We start from the raw sequence: 16,610 nt of genomic DNA on the forward strand, positions 1-16,610 counted from the left end.
CTTTTGATCAATTTAATGCATCCTTGATGAATAAAAGTTTTACTTTATTTACTGATGTAAACTATTTACCTTTTTAAAAATGTAAAACTTCCTGTTTCAATAGGAAATCACAATAAAGAATCGCCCATTTACTTCTTGGTCTTTAAACTCTGTACTGGAATTGATTTCAGCAACCTTATCTTAAGTTCAAAAGAGTCAAATCAGATCTCAGAAAAGTACCCCTACAGAGCTACATGTGGATTCATTTCACAGCAAGTGCATTCAACATTATTAATAATTCATGAGCTGTGGTTAAAACCCCTAATGTCCCACTCCCATACCAGACACTAAGTACCATAGCAGTGCACAACCAAACACCCCCTTCCCTACAGATGTGCAGATGATCAGGTGATGCACACAGTTCCTTTACCAGACCACTAAACCACACACATGTCCGCAAATCCAGGAATTTGACTGGTTCGAGATCGTTTCATGCTGGATCTAGCATCTGTTTTCCTTCTCTGAATATCTGCGAGTATGTTTTTGTGTGTGGTGTCTGACCAGGAAGGTTGAGGTTTGTAACATATTTGACCTCAGCACTACTCCTAAACCTGAATCTCTCACTTTCACTTCCTTTATATCAGCATATATATATAGATTTTTTTGTTGAGCTTGAGGGTTGTAGACCCTGACCAAATGGTTTTATACATGTTGTGTATTTGTAATGACATTTACAACTAAAATCCAAACTACAAGCAGATGTCACATACAAAGCTGTAGAGTTTCATAAGTGAGAGCTGGCTGGAGTTATTGAAATGAGTTAAGATGTCTAAACAAAGAAACTGGTTGTGTATATTGTCATAACACTTTCTGAAACAATTCTTGGAGGTCTTAAAAACAAATTAGACAACATTTAGTTCCAGTCCTGCAGTTTGATGGGTTCCAAGACTGCTATTTTATCGTTTTCATGCCGTTCCAGATCAGAGTATGTGAGCGGTGTGGAAGCAAAGCAATTGAAAAGAGGGCACTCACGTTTGTGTCTTTGCCACTTAAAACACACTCCGTCTTCCTCTGTGGGGAAACAGGCCAGTGTATCTGAAAGAGAGAGTATGAAAAAGAAAGGGAGAAAGGTCAATCCCATTTGTCACAACAATGACACACTATCTCAGAAACAATCCCATTTAACTCAACAACCTTTCACCATAATGAGCCGAACTAGCCAGGGAATGTTCACCCTGCATTTTTATAAGGCCCCAGGGTTCCCCCCATATCCAGGCTTTAGTTTTATAGAATTTAATAGTCAGTTTCCTGCATTGCGGTGAGCTAATCAGTAAAAGTAACAGTGATACTGGAATGACCCTTGGAGCCTGTTGTGATTTAGGTTATGGCTTGTGCTTGTCCGGAAACTAAAGCCAAAAAAAAAAAAAAAAAAAAAAAAAAAAAGAAAAGAAAAGAAAGAAATTGAATTAATAATGTATTATTATAATTATAATTATAATTATTATTTATTTATTTATTAACATTGAGAAATAAAAATGTAATTATTATTATTATTATTATTATTATTATTATTAATATTAATAATAATAATAATAATAATAATAATTCATTTTTTACATTGAGAAATAAAATTTAATTTAATATTATTATTATGATTGATTATTATTATTACTTTGTAAATAAATGAATAATAATAAAAAAGAATACAAAACTAAAAACAACATTAAAAAGCAAAATACAAAAAGGAAATACATAAATATATTTATAATAAATAAATGCAAAAATAATTTAATTCAATTCAAACTGTAAAAAATACATATGTATAACATAATGAATAAATAAACCAATACATCTATAAATAATAATAATAATAATAATAATAATAATAATAATAATAATTATTATTCATAATCATCATCTAAATTAATTGAATAATAAAAAAATGAATACAATACAACCGTAAAAACAAAATACAAAAGTAAAAATACATAAACGTATAATAAATAAAAAGAATGAAATAAAATTAAAACTAAAAAATACATAAATGTATAATAAAAATGTATACATTTATAAATATAAATATGTAATAAATATATATAAATATAATATAATATATAATATAAATATATAATGTAAATATTATAACACATTTATAATAAATAAACATTAAATAAATACATTTAAATAACTATTAAATTTTATTATTATTATTATTATTATAATTATTATAATTATTATTATTATTATTATTATTATTATGTAAACAAATGAATAATGAATAATGAATCAAATAAAAAGAATTTAAAAAAACTGTAAAAACAATAGAAAAGGAAAATGCATTTATAATAAAATAAAAATAGTATATATATTTATAATAAATGTATAATAAATAAATAAATACATTTATAATCAATCAATCAAATCAATCAAAATAACTCCATCCATCCATCCATCCGTCATTATTATTGATTATGATTATGATGATGATTTTTATTGTTATTAAAATGAAAAAGAATAAAAAATAAAAATACACCAGTAAAAAAAACAAAATACAAAAAAAAATAATTTTATATTTAGAATAAATAAATACAACAAAAAACAAACAAAAAAGGAAATTAAATAAAAAAAAGTAATAGTAAAAAAATATATGTATTACATTAATTTTTAATAAATATAATGAAGTGTTTTGTGTTGGTTCTTACTATGAGTGGCTCTCGGTTTATGTCGTGGAGGTCCAGAGAAAGGATGTAGTCTTTGCTGCCCACATACATGCGGTCATGATCCTCATCCATGCGCAAGATGCGATAGTCTGATGTGTTCAATAGGAAAGAGAAGTAATGGGCTGTACCTGTAGACCTCATATCTGCAGTGAGAGAGAGAGAGAATTCAGTCAAAATCAGACAAAAACAGACAAGATATTTATTGCTGCAATATTGTTTTAGAAAGATTTACACAGAAGTAAAGAAAGTGCTTCCACTCCCAGTTTCATTCCATTTCCATAATTGCTTGAATACATATCATAAAACCATGGCAACTTGACAATAACATAATAGTTTTGGCCACAATTCACAACGAATAATACTCCATCTATTTCATCTTATGAGATAATACAGGGTTTGTTATTGCAGACACAAAACATGGCAACCGAATCTGTAATTATGTCTCCACATTTTTCCAATCTAATCTTAAAGAGATACATACAAGCATTTGAGGTCTGGGACATTCCCAAAAACAAAAAACAAAAAAACAAACAAAAAAAAAAAAAAAAAAAAAACACTTCAGCTTGTTTTCAAATGTTTGTGCTAAGCCCTGACTTTCAGGTATGGAGTTAAAGAATGGGATACTACAAATATTACAATTTTAGAATATTAAACTCTACTGAGAGCGGAAAACATTAGTCAACAGATTAGTTAACAGACAGCAGTTATTACCATCTCTGTACACGCAGGTCACAGAGGACAAGGAACACACCCATATACACACACATACACCTCTTCAGTGTGTCTGCCACTCAACAAGTCCCACCCAGGAATCACCCAGCAGAGATAATGATTAAAAAAAAATTCTGAAAACAAATGCAACATAAAATTACCGCTTTATCTGCCTGACACAGGCCCTGAATTCACTAGCATAATACACTGATTAATCACATTACCATTGCTCTATTTGTATAGTTTGATTTAATAAATGCTTGAGTGAAGGTTGTGTTTTGAGGTCAGGGCTTTGATTGACAGCTGCCAGAACGGTGTGTGTGAGCCTCCGTCTGTGAGATTATTTGTGTTTGAGCTCAAGCTGGAACAATCAATCCACCATGTAGACTGAGTGTAGATAGACATGAATAGACAGACAGACAGAAAGAGGAAGAGAGAAAAAGCAAGAAAAGAGACAAGTGCAAAAGATATAAAAGGTGTAAAAGAAATAAATATAGAAAAGGAAAAGAATGCAAGAGAAAGAAATAAGGAAAGATAAGAGTGAAAGAATGAACGAAAGAACAAAAGAGAAGGAAAGAGCGAAAGAGCTAAAAGATGGAAAGAAAGAGCTAAAGAATGAAAGAGCGGAAGAAAGGACCAAAGAGTGAAAGAAAGAGCGAAAGAGAGCTTAAGGGCTAAAAAGCGAATGAAAGAAACAACGAAAGAAAGAAAACAAAAAGAAAGAGCAAAAGAAAGAGCGAAGAGCAAAAGAAAGAGTGAAAGAAAGAGCAAAAGAGTGAGCAAGAGCAAAAGAGCAAAAGAAAGAGCAAAAGAAAGAGCAAGAGCGAAAGAGCGAGCGAAAGAAAGAAAGAAAGAGCAAAAGAGAGCAAAAGAAAGAAAGAGCAAAAGAAAGAAAGAGTGAAGGAAAGAAAAAGAAAAGAAAGAAAGAGCGAAGAGCAAAAGAAAGAGTGAAAGAAAGAACAAAAGAGTGAGCAAGAGCAAAAGAGCAAAAGAAAGAGCAAGAGTGAAAGAGCGAGCGAAAGAAAGAGTGAAAAAGAAAGAAAGAGCAAAAGAAAGAAAGAGTGAAGGAAAGAAAAAGAAAAGAAAGAAAGAGCGAAGGAAAGAAAGAAAGAGCGAAGGAAAGAAAGAAAGAGAAAGAAAGAAAGAAAGAAAGAAAGAAAGAAAGAAAGAAAGCGAAAGAAAGAAAGAGCGAAAGAGCAAAAGAAAGAGCGAAAGAAAGAGCAAGCGGAAGAAAGAGTGAAAGAAAGAAAGAGCGAAAGAAAGAGGAGTGAAAGAGCAAAAGAAAGAGCGAAAGAAAGAGCGAAAGAAAAAAAAGAAAGAGCGAAAGAAAGAGCGAAAGAAAGAGCAAGCGGAAGAAAGAGCGAAAGAAAGAAAGAGCAAAAGAAAGAAAGAGCAAAGGAAAGAAAGAAAAGAAAGAAAGAGCGAAGGAAAGAAAAAGAAAAAGAACGAAAGAAAGAGCAAAAGAAAGAAAGAGCGAAGGAAAGAAAGAGCGAAGGAAAGAAAGAAAGAAAGAAAGAAAGAAAGAAAGAGCAAAAGAAAGAGAAAGAAAGAGCAAAAGAAAGAAAGAGCGAAAGAAAGAAAGAGAGAGCGAAAGAAAGAAAAAGAAAGAGCGAAAGAAAGAGCGAGCGGAAGAAAGAGTGAAAGAAAGAAAGAGCAAAAGAAAGAAAGAAAGAAAGAAAGAAAGAGCAAATGAAAGAAAAAGAAAAGAAAGAAAGAGCGAAGGAAAGAAAAAGAAAGAACGAAAGAAAGAGCAAAAGAAAGAAAGAGCGAAGGAAAGAAAGAAAGAGAGAAAGAAAGAAAGAAGAGCGAAAGAAAGAAAGGAATGAAAGAAAGAAAGGAGCGAAAGAAAGAGCAAAAGAAAGAAAGAGTGAAGGAAAGAAAAAGAAAAGAAAAAAAAGAAAGAGCGAAGAGCAAAAGAAAGAGCAAGAGCGAAAGAAAGAAAGAAAGAGCGAGCGAAAGAGCGAGCGAAAGAAAGAGTGAAAGAAAGAAAGAGCGAGCGAGCGAAAGAGAGTGAAAGAAAGAAAGAAAGAGCAAAAGAAAGAAAGAGCAAAAGAAAGAAAGAGTGAAGGAAAGAAAAAGAAGAAAGAAAGAGCGAAGAAAAGAAAGAAAGAAAGAGCGAAAGAAAGAGCAAAGGAAAGAAAGAAAGAGCGAAGGAAAGAAAGAAAGAGCGAAAGAAAGAGTGAAAAAGGAGCGAAAGAGCAAAAGAAAGAGCAAAAGAAAGAAAAAAGAAAGAGCGAAAGAGCGAAAGAAAGAGCAAGCGGAAGAAAGAGTGAAAGAAAGAAAGAAAGAGCAAAAGAAAGAAAGAGCAAAGGAAAGGAAAAGAAAGAAAGAGCGAAGGAAAGAAAAAGAAAGAAAGAACGAAGGAAAGAAAAAGAAAGAACGAAAGAAAGAGCAAAAGAAAGAAAGAGAGCGAAGGAAAGAAAGAAAGAAAGAAAGAGAGAAAGAAAGAGCAAAAGAAAGAAAGAGAGAGCGAAAGAAAGAGCAAAAGAAAGAAAAAAGAAAGAGCAAAAGAAAGAAAAAAGAAAGAGCAAAAGAAAGAGCGAGCGGAAGAGTGAAAGAAAGAAAGAAAGAAAGAAAGAAAAGAGCAAATGAAAGAAAAAGAAAAGAAAGAAAGAAAGAAGGAAAGAAAAAGAAAGAAAGAACGAAAGAAAGAAAGAGCAAAAGAAAGAAAGAGAGCGAAGGAAAGAAAGAGAGAAAGAAAGAAAGAGCAAAAGAAAGAAAGAGCAAAAGAAAGAGCAAAAGAAAGAAAGAAAGAGCACGAAAGAGAGCGAAAGAAAGAAAGAAAGAAAGAAAGAAAGAGCAAAAGAAAGAAAGAGCAAAAAAAAAGAACAAATGAAAGAAAAAGAAAAGAAAAGAAAGAAAGGGCGAAGGAAAGAAAAAGAAAGAAAGAAAGCGAAGGAAAGAAAGAGCGAAGGAAAGAAAGAAAGAGAGAAAGAAAGAGCAAAAGAAAGAAAGAAAGAAAGAAAGAGCAAAAGAAAGAAAGAGCGCGAAAGAAAGAGCGCGAAAGAAAGAGCGAAAGAAAAAGAGCGTGAAAGAAAGAGCAAAAGAAAGAAAGAGCGAAAGAGCAAAAGAAAGAAAGGGCGAAAGAAAGAAAAAAGAAAGAGCGAAAGAAAGAGCGAAAGAGAGCGAAAGAAAGAGCGAAAGAGCAAAAGAAAGAGCAAGAGCGAAAGAAAAAGAAAGAGCAAGAGCGAAAGAAAAAGAAAGAGTGAAAGAAAGAAAGTGCGAGCGAAAGCAAAAGAAAGAGCGAAAATCAAGTGCAAAAAGGGAAGGTAGGCCTGACCACCTGCCAATAAAAGATTAGCAAAATAAAGAGCAAAAGACAAAAAAGTAGATCCAACATAGTAGTTCCAGCTCCTCTCAGCATGTCTGTCAGCATCTCCTAAACATCTGTTTGTTTTAGGAGCCCTTCTGACTGACCATCTGCAGTCTCAGACCTCACTCACATCTGAGTGTTTCACTGAAGACACACGAGACCATGAGCTCCATCACTCCACACTACATGCTAAAAGTTGCTAAAGTTGGCACCGTGATGCTGGGATATTCTGAGTGGTTGTCAGGGTGTTGCTAGGTGGTTGCTTAGTAAAGTAATAGCGCCCTTCTCAATAAACCACACAATCTGAGTCATCATTCATGTTCATCGCCCAAACAGAGCGTCATTAACGTTTAATACCTAGTGAAGGTCAGGGGTCTGTTCAAATCTTTGCCTTAGCAAGCAGCTCCAATAAATCAGGGAGTAAGACAGTACAACCATTCTGTCCACCACATAACCTAAATATAACACTTCGACAGGATATTCTCCACATGTATTCAATGATTTTTGCCGAGCCGTGCAGCAAATCCAGTTCCTGAAGCCCTCAAAGAAAACACTAGTGTCTGGAATGTTTTACTGGGAGGGGAAATGTAAGTTTACTATTGTTGGAATTCAAGTATGCACTGTGTCTCAGAATACACAAAGCTCGCTTCAGCTCGAAGGCTTGGCATATGGTCGGGCCTGACGAAACCAGAGCAAATACGGAGCGGAGGCTCCGCATGCCAAAAACTAAATGCTAAATGCTTATCTCCTCCTTCTTTCATTCTCTCCCTTGACTTTCAACCCCCTCCTCTTTCTCGTTCGGTCTCTTTCCCTTTCTTGCAAGACAGAGGGCCACCTGTGGAAACAAGACCAACTGGCTAAAGATCCTTGTACTCCAATACCAACAGCTCCACGTCTATCTGGGATCTATCCGGACACATGAGCCAACAGCTTTCTTTAGACAGTATCAGGCTAGAGTCTACCTAGAAGGCAATTAAAGCTACTATGGAGTCTGATTTGGAATGAGCTGAAGACAGGTCAGACAGACTAATAAAACAGTAGAGGTACTGAAATATTGCAAGAATAACCACAAAACTGGTCTCATTTAGATCTACAAGGCCAACATCGACCACAACCACAACATTTTTTGATAGATCCTATTTCAACCTTTAGGTGCAAGACCTGTGAAAATCCAGTCAAGTGGAGCCAGATAAAGCCTGGAGGAGCACCATTACCCGGTGTAGTCTTAGACCTTAACTACTGGGGGGTCTGTTTTTCACACACACTGGAGACTTTGTCTGGAGAATGGCCCCTCTCTATGCTTCGCCTCCATAGCATGAAATGGCCTATTGGAGAGGAACTAGAACTTGGTGCTGCTAACGAGCAAGTAACCGGACCCGTACTTGCACTTTTTAGCTTTTTTGTATAATTCCCACTCTCACGGATACATGCCCACCCTGTTTCTTTGCATGAGCAGTGTAGCAGGAAGAGACCGAGGGATATACATTATGCTCCCTCTCTTCTTCTACCTTCTCACATGGTCTTGTTCGCAGGAGTTTCTCCAATCAACTGAAAACCTTCTTGCTTCCTTCACGCCATGTGCACTGTTAAACCTTAAGGTAGGTTATTCAACCTGGTGTGGGAATGTGAGATCAGCTCTAATCCATGCTTGCTATACACGATGGTACCAAGATCTCCAGCACTGACCTCTTTGTTCCTGACTGACTTTTCCATTTGCTAGTCATGCATGGCCACATCCACGACCAAACAATAGGTCAACTCCGCTCCAAAACCCACAAAGTTACAGGTTCCCACAGCATTACGATCATAAGCTGCCAGATACAGTCACCTCTCATAAGACATTGTTACTTAGTTGCATTTAAAGAATTCAGAATTCGAATCTCCTGATAATTTACACGCCCCCATGTCATCCAAGATGTTCATCTTTCTTCAGTCGAAAAGAAATTAAGGTTTTTGAGGAAAACATTCCAGGATTTTTCTCCAAATAGTGGACCTCACTCAGGTTCAACGGGTTGAAGGTCCAAATTGCAGTTTCAATGCAGCTTCAAAGGGCTCCACATGATCCCAGCCGAGGATTAAGAGTCTTATCTAGCAAAACGATTAGTCATTTTCTAAAAAAATAAAAATTATATACTTTTTAACCACAAATGATTGTCTTGTACTGCTCTGCGATGCGCCACACATTACGTAATCACATTGGAAAGGTCACGCGTGACATAGGCGAAAGTACCAATCCAGTGTCTACAAAGCGAACGTGCAAAGACTAAGTCAAACGCTCTTTTCAAAAAAATTTTAAAACGCAATGTTGGATGATTTCGAGGTTGGAGGAGAAAATGAGATGGAGTTTTTCGCCCATACCACGGTACTTCCACTTATGTCACGCATGACCTTTCCAACGTGATTATGTAATGCGTGGCGCATCACAGAGCTAGTGCAAGACGAGCATTTGTGGTTAAAAATTATATAAATTTGTATTTTTTTTTTTTAGAAAATGACCGATCGTTTTGCTAGAGAAGACCCTTATTCCTCGGCTGGGATCATGTGGAGCCCTTTGAAGCTGCATTGAAACTGGAATTTGGACCTTCAACCTTTTGTACCCTGTTGAAGTCCACTATATGGAGAAAAATCCTGGAATGTTTTCCTCAAAAACAATTTCTTTTTGACTGAAGAAAGGAAGACAAACATCTTGGATGACATGGGTGTGAGTAAATTATCGGGAAATTAACTAATCCTTTAACGCTGGTATGGTTCAGTCTGTGGAGTGCGGACCCTCGCAAGCCCACAACGGTCACTCTGTCGAATGCATGGCTGCCAAGAAGACTGCCTAATTACAGTATATTTGGCTTAGTTGCTTTCAGAAAGTGTGCTTGACATTGGCTGTAAACTCAAGAAGTGAAAAACTATATACAATATTATTCTAACAATGGCAAAACTTCATTCTCCATCAAGAAAACTGCTTTTCCAATATGTGTTCCACTTCTAAAAGACATCCAAAGTTCACATATTCAGAGATTTTTTTTTTTGCTGTATTAGAAAGACAAAACAGCTGGTGAATAACATTAGCACATAAGTTACTCATTTCTTTATCTATTGGTCAGCTGTTCATATTGTGCCGCCAAGTATGCTTGATTCTGGCTGAGGGAGCAGATATTACGAAAGGTCTCATCCCTTTTGCTGACGCCACTGTAGGACATTTCTAGCTTGGGAAACACTTATCTCTGAATACAAACTATACACAAAATGTCTTCATGTATTATTCCTAACACTTTTTTTGTAAGAGTATTTGTGAATTCTTTCGTCCTACATAAACCAATATTGTGCGGTTTAAATGTTTTTTTATATACGCCTATATACACATACTCAAGCATCATTAACTCCAGGGAAAAAAAAAAAAAAAAATTTGGGATTGTATTTGGAAGCACAAATGTTCATAGCTTTAGAGGCACCACTACCACTACGAAAAAAAGTTCAGAAAAATATATTTTTTTAAATGTGACAAAAATATGGATTATCTAAATAACATATTATTATTATTATTATTATTATTATTATTAATAATAAATAATAATAATAATATAATAATAATAATAATAATAATAATAATAAGATGATGATGATGATGATGATGATGATGATGATGATGAAAAAACAGAAATTTTCTGTTATTAAAAAACAGAAAAATAAACATTATGGAATATCAAAATAACTAAATAATAATAATAATAATAATAATAATAATAATAATAATAATAAAGAAAAAGGTCAGAAAAATAAACATTATGGAATATCAAAATAACTAAATAATAATAATAATAATAATAATAATAATAATAATAATAATAAAGCAAAAGGTTAGAAAAATAAACATTATGGAATATCAAACTAACTAAATAATAATAATAATAATAATAATAATAATAATAATAATAATAATAATAATAATAATAATAATAATGCAAAAGGTCAGAAAAATAAAATAAATAATAATAATAATATTAATAATAATAATATTAATAATAATAATAATAATAATAATAATAAGCAAAAGGTCAGAAAAAGAAACATTATGGAATATCAAAATAACAACAACAATAATAATAATAATAATAATAATAATAATAATAATAACAACAACAACAACAACAACAACAACAACAACAACGTCAAAAATGTAAAAAACAAAAAGGTGACAATATTATGGAATAACTATAATAATAAAAAATAATATACAAAAGATCAGAAAAATAAACAAATATGGAATATCAAAATAACTTTATATAATAATAATAATAATAATAATAATAATAATAATAATAATAAAGAAAGAAAAATAGTAAACAAAAGCTCAAAGCAAAAAATATATCTGAAAAGCAAAAAATAAATAAGTAATTAAATGACATCTGCAATTCATTTTACTTCAGCATTGTGACATATGCTCGAGTAAAACAACAAGGGGGAAAACGTCCGTCAAGACGTCTGCAAATAGGTTAAATTTTGATCTGATTTGGACTTTCCTTCATTTTATTCATGTTAAAAAAATGGGAGCGGAAACATTTGTTCTAACAATAACAATCATTCAACAACATCACTACTTGTGAGTCCAACACTGCTATTGTCTTTATACACCATGAACTGACAGTCCATCCTGTGGCAGATTTCTCCAGTTTCAAATTTTGTTAAATTAAAGAGCCTCTGCCAAGGGCTGCAGAGTGAGTTCCTGCACGAAACTCAGTCTGGCCCAGAAGAGAGGAGAGCTGCTAGGAAGAGGAAGAGAGAGATGAGGGTGGTTTGGGATTAGCGTGACACCATGTATGCAGGCGGTCCGCGGACAAAGCCAGAACCCACATCATCACTCTTCGCAGCGTATGCCGTATGACTGTGAGCTGGCTGGCTCACTCGCTCGCACACATACACACAGAAGTGACATACTCTATACTCAGAGTGATAATTACAGTTTAAGAGGAGCAGGTGACACACAAAGCACTCGCATATAAATAACAGGTTCCACCTATAGTTATATACACACACACACACACAATCATCAAAAGAATGACAACAGCATCTTCCAAGACAAGATATACGTTAACTGAACTATAACCAGCCTTTAAGTCTATGTAATTGTGTGGTGTTTGGGTGAGCTTGTTCAACACAAGTGTAAAAAATAGCAGAAAAGTAGCCAAAACTAACAGTTACATTAGTAAAAAACGAATAGCAATAATGTCAGTTTTTAATGAGACTGGCTCGTACATTGAGCAGACAGCTGTGTTTAAGAGTCTTGCTTAGCAGCCATTAAAATTTGCAAGTTTTAACACATTCATTTTTTTTTTAAAATAATGTCTTTGCTTTGTCCAAAATGTCACTTTGTGCTGAAATTTATGATGTGAAGCTGTGCTTTCTTTGCTAAAGCTTGACAACAGCCAAACACCTGCTATATGTATATACTGTATGTCTACAATTCTGTAACATGAGTATGATTGGTAAATTGTAACTATAAAAGAATGGAAATTGGGGCCTAATAAGGGGGGCATTTGATGGGGGAGGAAAAAAAAAAAAAAAAAAAAAAAAAAAGTGAGGGTGAGCAGTTCCCACCAAAAAGAAAATATATGTATTTAAACTATTTTTGGATCATAACAGTACTGTTTAATTCTTTAATTTATGCATTTAGCAGACATTTTATCTAAAGCGACTTACAAAAGATTTTTTTACAAAGATTTTTTTTTATGAATTTTACTTGCTTTAGCTGCCAACCCCACATATCCCAAATGCAGAAAACTCTAATCTTTAATTATATAATAATTTAATAAGATAATTTAATAATATTACAATGCCATAATTAGCAAGCCTGAGTATTAGCAACAACAAATGCTGCAAACGTTTGTAAGTCCTTTAAAGTGTGTATACTGGTATTGTCATGTGACCCTCATCAATGCCCATCCATGTAGAACAGCTTGCCTTGTGTCTGCGTGTGGTAAAGTGGGCGCACACACACACACACACACACACACACACACACACACACACACACACACACACACACACACACACACACACACACACACACACACACACACACACACACACACACAGAGAGAGAGAGAGATGGAAGCAGTCCAACCCACTGCATGCCGCAGTGCACTTGTGTTATTGTTCTGACAACTCACACATGCTGATTTCCTGTAAGACTCCGATAAGAGCTCAGAGAGAGAAAGCAGAGAGAGGGAAAGCTGTCTTTATCCCTAATATGTTCCAGCCGGATGTTGCACCTGATTCATATCTGAAGTTCTGGAAGCCTGGTTGTATATGAGGTAAGCGGTGTCCTTATCTGCTCACAGTACGGTTACATTTATCCTGAAACTATGACTCATGCTGTTAAATGTCTTGCCTTAAGAGCAACATCTTTTTGTGTCATAAATTAATACATACTTGTTCCACAGCCTCTCTCTCTTACACACACACACTTACACAGTTTTTGTTGGCCTCCAGGATCAAAAGATGATACAACGGTGAAGGAATGCTTCTATAACTACTGGAAAGCAGGTCTGGTGTACTCTTGCTGTTTAGTTTGGACCTGTTTAAATCACAGCTAAGAACCACAGAAAGACCATTATAGAACACAGTAAGTGTGGAGAGGAATAGACCAGAATATGAAATATTTCACAGCAAGAATTTAAGAGCCTAGTTGCTAAAAGTTCTAATTTGAACACGTATGTCCCTGATGTGACACACACACACACACACACACACACACACACACACACACTATGCTCATATTGTTTTAAAATGCAAATTTATCTAACACAAAAATAAACATTTAAAAAAAAGGGATAAGCATTAGATAAGGATAGGATAAATCACTTGTAAAATTCCTCATTTGTTGCTTTGGAATGAACAAAGGACGGAACGAACGAAGGACAGAATGAATGATAATACACTATAAACAAACAAAGAACTGATGGAATGAACGAACAAATGAACAGAACAAACGAAGGATGGAATGAACAAACAAACAAAAACAAAGGACGGAATGAAAGAACAAAGGGCAGACAGAATGAATGAACAAAGGACGGGATGAACGAACAAACACAAACAAACAAACAAACAAAGAACAAATGACGGGCCGAAAGAACAAATGAAGGACGGAATGAACAAACAAAGAACAGACGGAATTAACAAAAACAAACGATGGATGAAATGAAAGAAAGGGCGGACAGAATGAATGAATGATGGACAGAATGAACAAACAAACAAACAAACAAACAAACAAACAATGAACAGACGGGCTGAACGAAACATGGACAGAATGAACTAACAAACAAACAAACAACAAAGGATGGACGAAAAGAACAAATGAAGGATGGAATGAACAAAAACAAACAATGGATGGATGAAATGAAAGAAAGGGCGGACAGAATGAACGAATGATGGACAGAATGAACAAACAAACAAACAAACAAACAATGAACAGACGGGCCGAACGAAACATGGACAGAATGAACGAACAAACAAAAACAAAGGATGGACAAAAAGAACAAATGAAGGATGGAATGAACAAAGAACAGACGGAATGAACAAAAACAAACAATGGATGTATGAAATGAAAAAACAGGGCGAACAGACTGAACGAACGATGGACAGAATGAACGAACAAACAATGAACAGACGGGCCGAATGAAACATGGACAGAATGAACAAACAAACAAAAACAAAGGACGGACAGAAAGAACAAATGAACGAACGAAGGACGGAAAAAACGAACAAACAAAGAACAGACAGAATGAAAGAAGGATGGACCAAATGAAACTGACAGAAGGATGGACCAAATGAAACTGACAGAATGAACGACCAAACAAACAAAAACAAAGGATAGACAGAAAGAACAAATGAACGAACAAACAAAGAACAGACAGAATTAACGAACAAAGAATGAACGGAATGAACAAACAAGCAATGGATGGATGGAATAAAGAACTAAGGACAGACAGAATGAACAAATGAAGGACGAAATGAACGAGCACGTTTTTCTTAGGATAAATACCTCATTTGCTGCTTTGGATTAAAGACTAAATTTAATTCAGCAAATGTAAAGCAGACTGTGAATAGATCTTTCTGTTATAAACGTTAGCGCATGTCTACACAGTGCATCAAACTATTATCATGATGTCCTTTTTAAAACCCCATTTGGTTGCTGGGGTAGCAAATAAAACGCATTTTACTGTCTGCCCTACAGGGACATTTGTTTTGCATAAATGGAGGGTCACTACCTCTCATTCAGTCAATAAAATTGGGGTCTACGCATGCTGTTCGGCCATATAACCTCTATCATGTGTGACCTTATAAATCTGCAGAATTTAGAAGGTGTACAATTCTTTTGCACTTTAAAATGCACATATGTTTTGAGGTGTTTTCAGGTACACTCCGTTTCTTCGCTGGTGATCTCATCTGTTATGAGCGAGTCTTATAAACTACATCTGCTGATGTCTTTCTATCCACAGACTAAACTATGCACCGTTGTACGTGTCACATCAGTTCTGTTTCAGGACCATTTAAAAATGTTTGTGCACATCATCACGCATCACCACCTCCGACCCAAACTCTCAAACGCTCCATTCTCAAAGATATAATTAGCACCCTGTGATTGTGGGCATCTGTGTGTGTACAAGACAATATAATGGCACACATTCGTCTTACAGAGAAAAAAAAATAAAACAAAACAAAGCTTGGTCCTTCGCAGACTTCGAAGTGTGAATGAATGACAGGTGAAATCAATGGTGTTTAAATCTGATGGAAAATCCATTTCCTACAGGAACAGCTTGAATGTTAACAAACCACAGATAGTTTTCTCTCTCAGCACAAAGTATCTGTTAAGAAGGCTAGAATTGTGAAGATGAGAGACGGCTTGCTTTGAATTAGACACATCTGTGAAAATACAGCTCTCTATCACCATAGACATGTTTTATTAACAAGCACTCTCTCAACAGCGATCAATCTCGGACGTCTGCCTTTCACACGCGTTGCCCTCTTGTGCCCTGACCCCAGGAGGGTGGGCGGCCTCGGCTGTTCAGGGATCAGGTGCATGTTGGAAAGGGACACCTTTATGATTGAAGCAATATTGCCCAAAACCGACTGATCGGATCAGCTGATATTTTAAATATATTGCCTGAGAAGGGTGAATCGGAAAGAAACTGAACAGTTGTTTCTTTACATGCTCTCCTTCCTTTCTCAATCTCAGAGAAACACTCATTCCCGTCAATGTAAATACATCAGGCCCGGAGCGCGGGAGCTCAGAAGTCGTGAGGCAGCAGCAAAGATTGCTTGAGCTGCAGATTAATCCAGGATTAGCCCCGGGGTCAGGGTCACTGGCCCCGACCTGAGCGGAATCAGGAAGCAGGGATTGCACAAACAAAGTGGCATTACTGCAAAGAATCCCAATGAGGTTTCCAAGGAAAAACGGAATAGAAAAAGGGAAAGTACACTATTGTCCAAAAGTTTGGGGTCAGTAAGGTTTAAAAAAAGCAAAGACATACTCACAAGTTTTTTTGTTTTTATGGAATATACATTATTTCAAACTCGGCAGCTGTTTTGAATTGGTGTCTAATAGTTAAGTAAATAATATTCCTAACTGATGACAATTTGAGGTTCAGGCTGTAAATGGACTTACTTTGAAACGACTCATATTAGTTTGATTGACTTTTTTTGGTCTTCTGAGACTACAGGCCACCCTTACTTTGTTTCCACACTGCCAAAAGTCATACACACTTTCGTAGTATAAGAATGAAGATGTTTGACTTGGCCTGGACCAGAAGGAAGTTTAAATTCAGCAAAAATGTTCCACTTCACTGACGCTTGTTATTATTAAAGAACAGGGTTTTGAAGGCCGCGCTGGAAGG

General features: G+C 35.2%; 1 protein-coding gene across 2 annotated transcripts in view; it reads right to left on the reverse strand.

Annotated features, from left to right (window-relative positions):
* Nucleotides 1-16,610, reverse strand: part of sema3fb (sema domain, immunoglobulin domain (Ig), short basic domain, secreted, (semaphorin) 3Fb) — a 71,701-nt gene that overhangs the window by 25,050 nt on the left and 30,041 nt on the right. For both annotated transcript variants that reach the window (XM_048171958.1, XM_048171957.1), the window contains exons 3-4: nucleotides 2,682-2,842; nucleotides 1,012-1,074 (exon numbers count right to left, since the gene is read on the reverse strand). In XM_048171958.1, the coding sequence (XP_048027915.1) occupies nucleotides 1,012-1,074; nucleotides 2,682-2,842 (224 nt within the window). The remainder of the gene's footprint in view (nucleotides 1-1,011; nucleotides 1,075-2,681; nucleotides 2,843-16,610) is intronic.

This window comes from Megalobrama amblycephala, linkage group LG21 (genome assembly GCF_018812025.1).
Source record: "Megalobrama amblycephala isolate DHTTF-2021 linkage group LG21, ASM1881202v1, whole genome shotgun sequence".
Lineage (NCBI taxonomy): Eukaryota > Metazoa > Chordata > Actinopteri > Cypriniformes > Xenocyprididae > Megalobrama > Megalobrama amblycephala.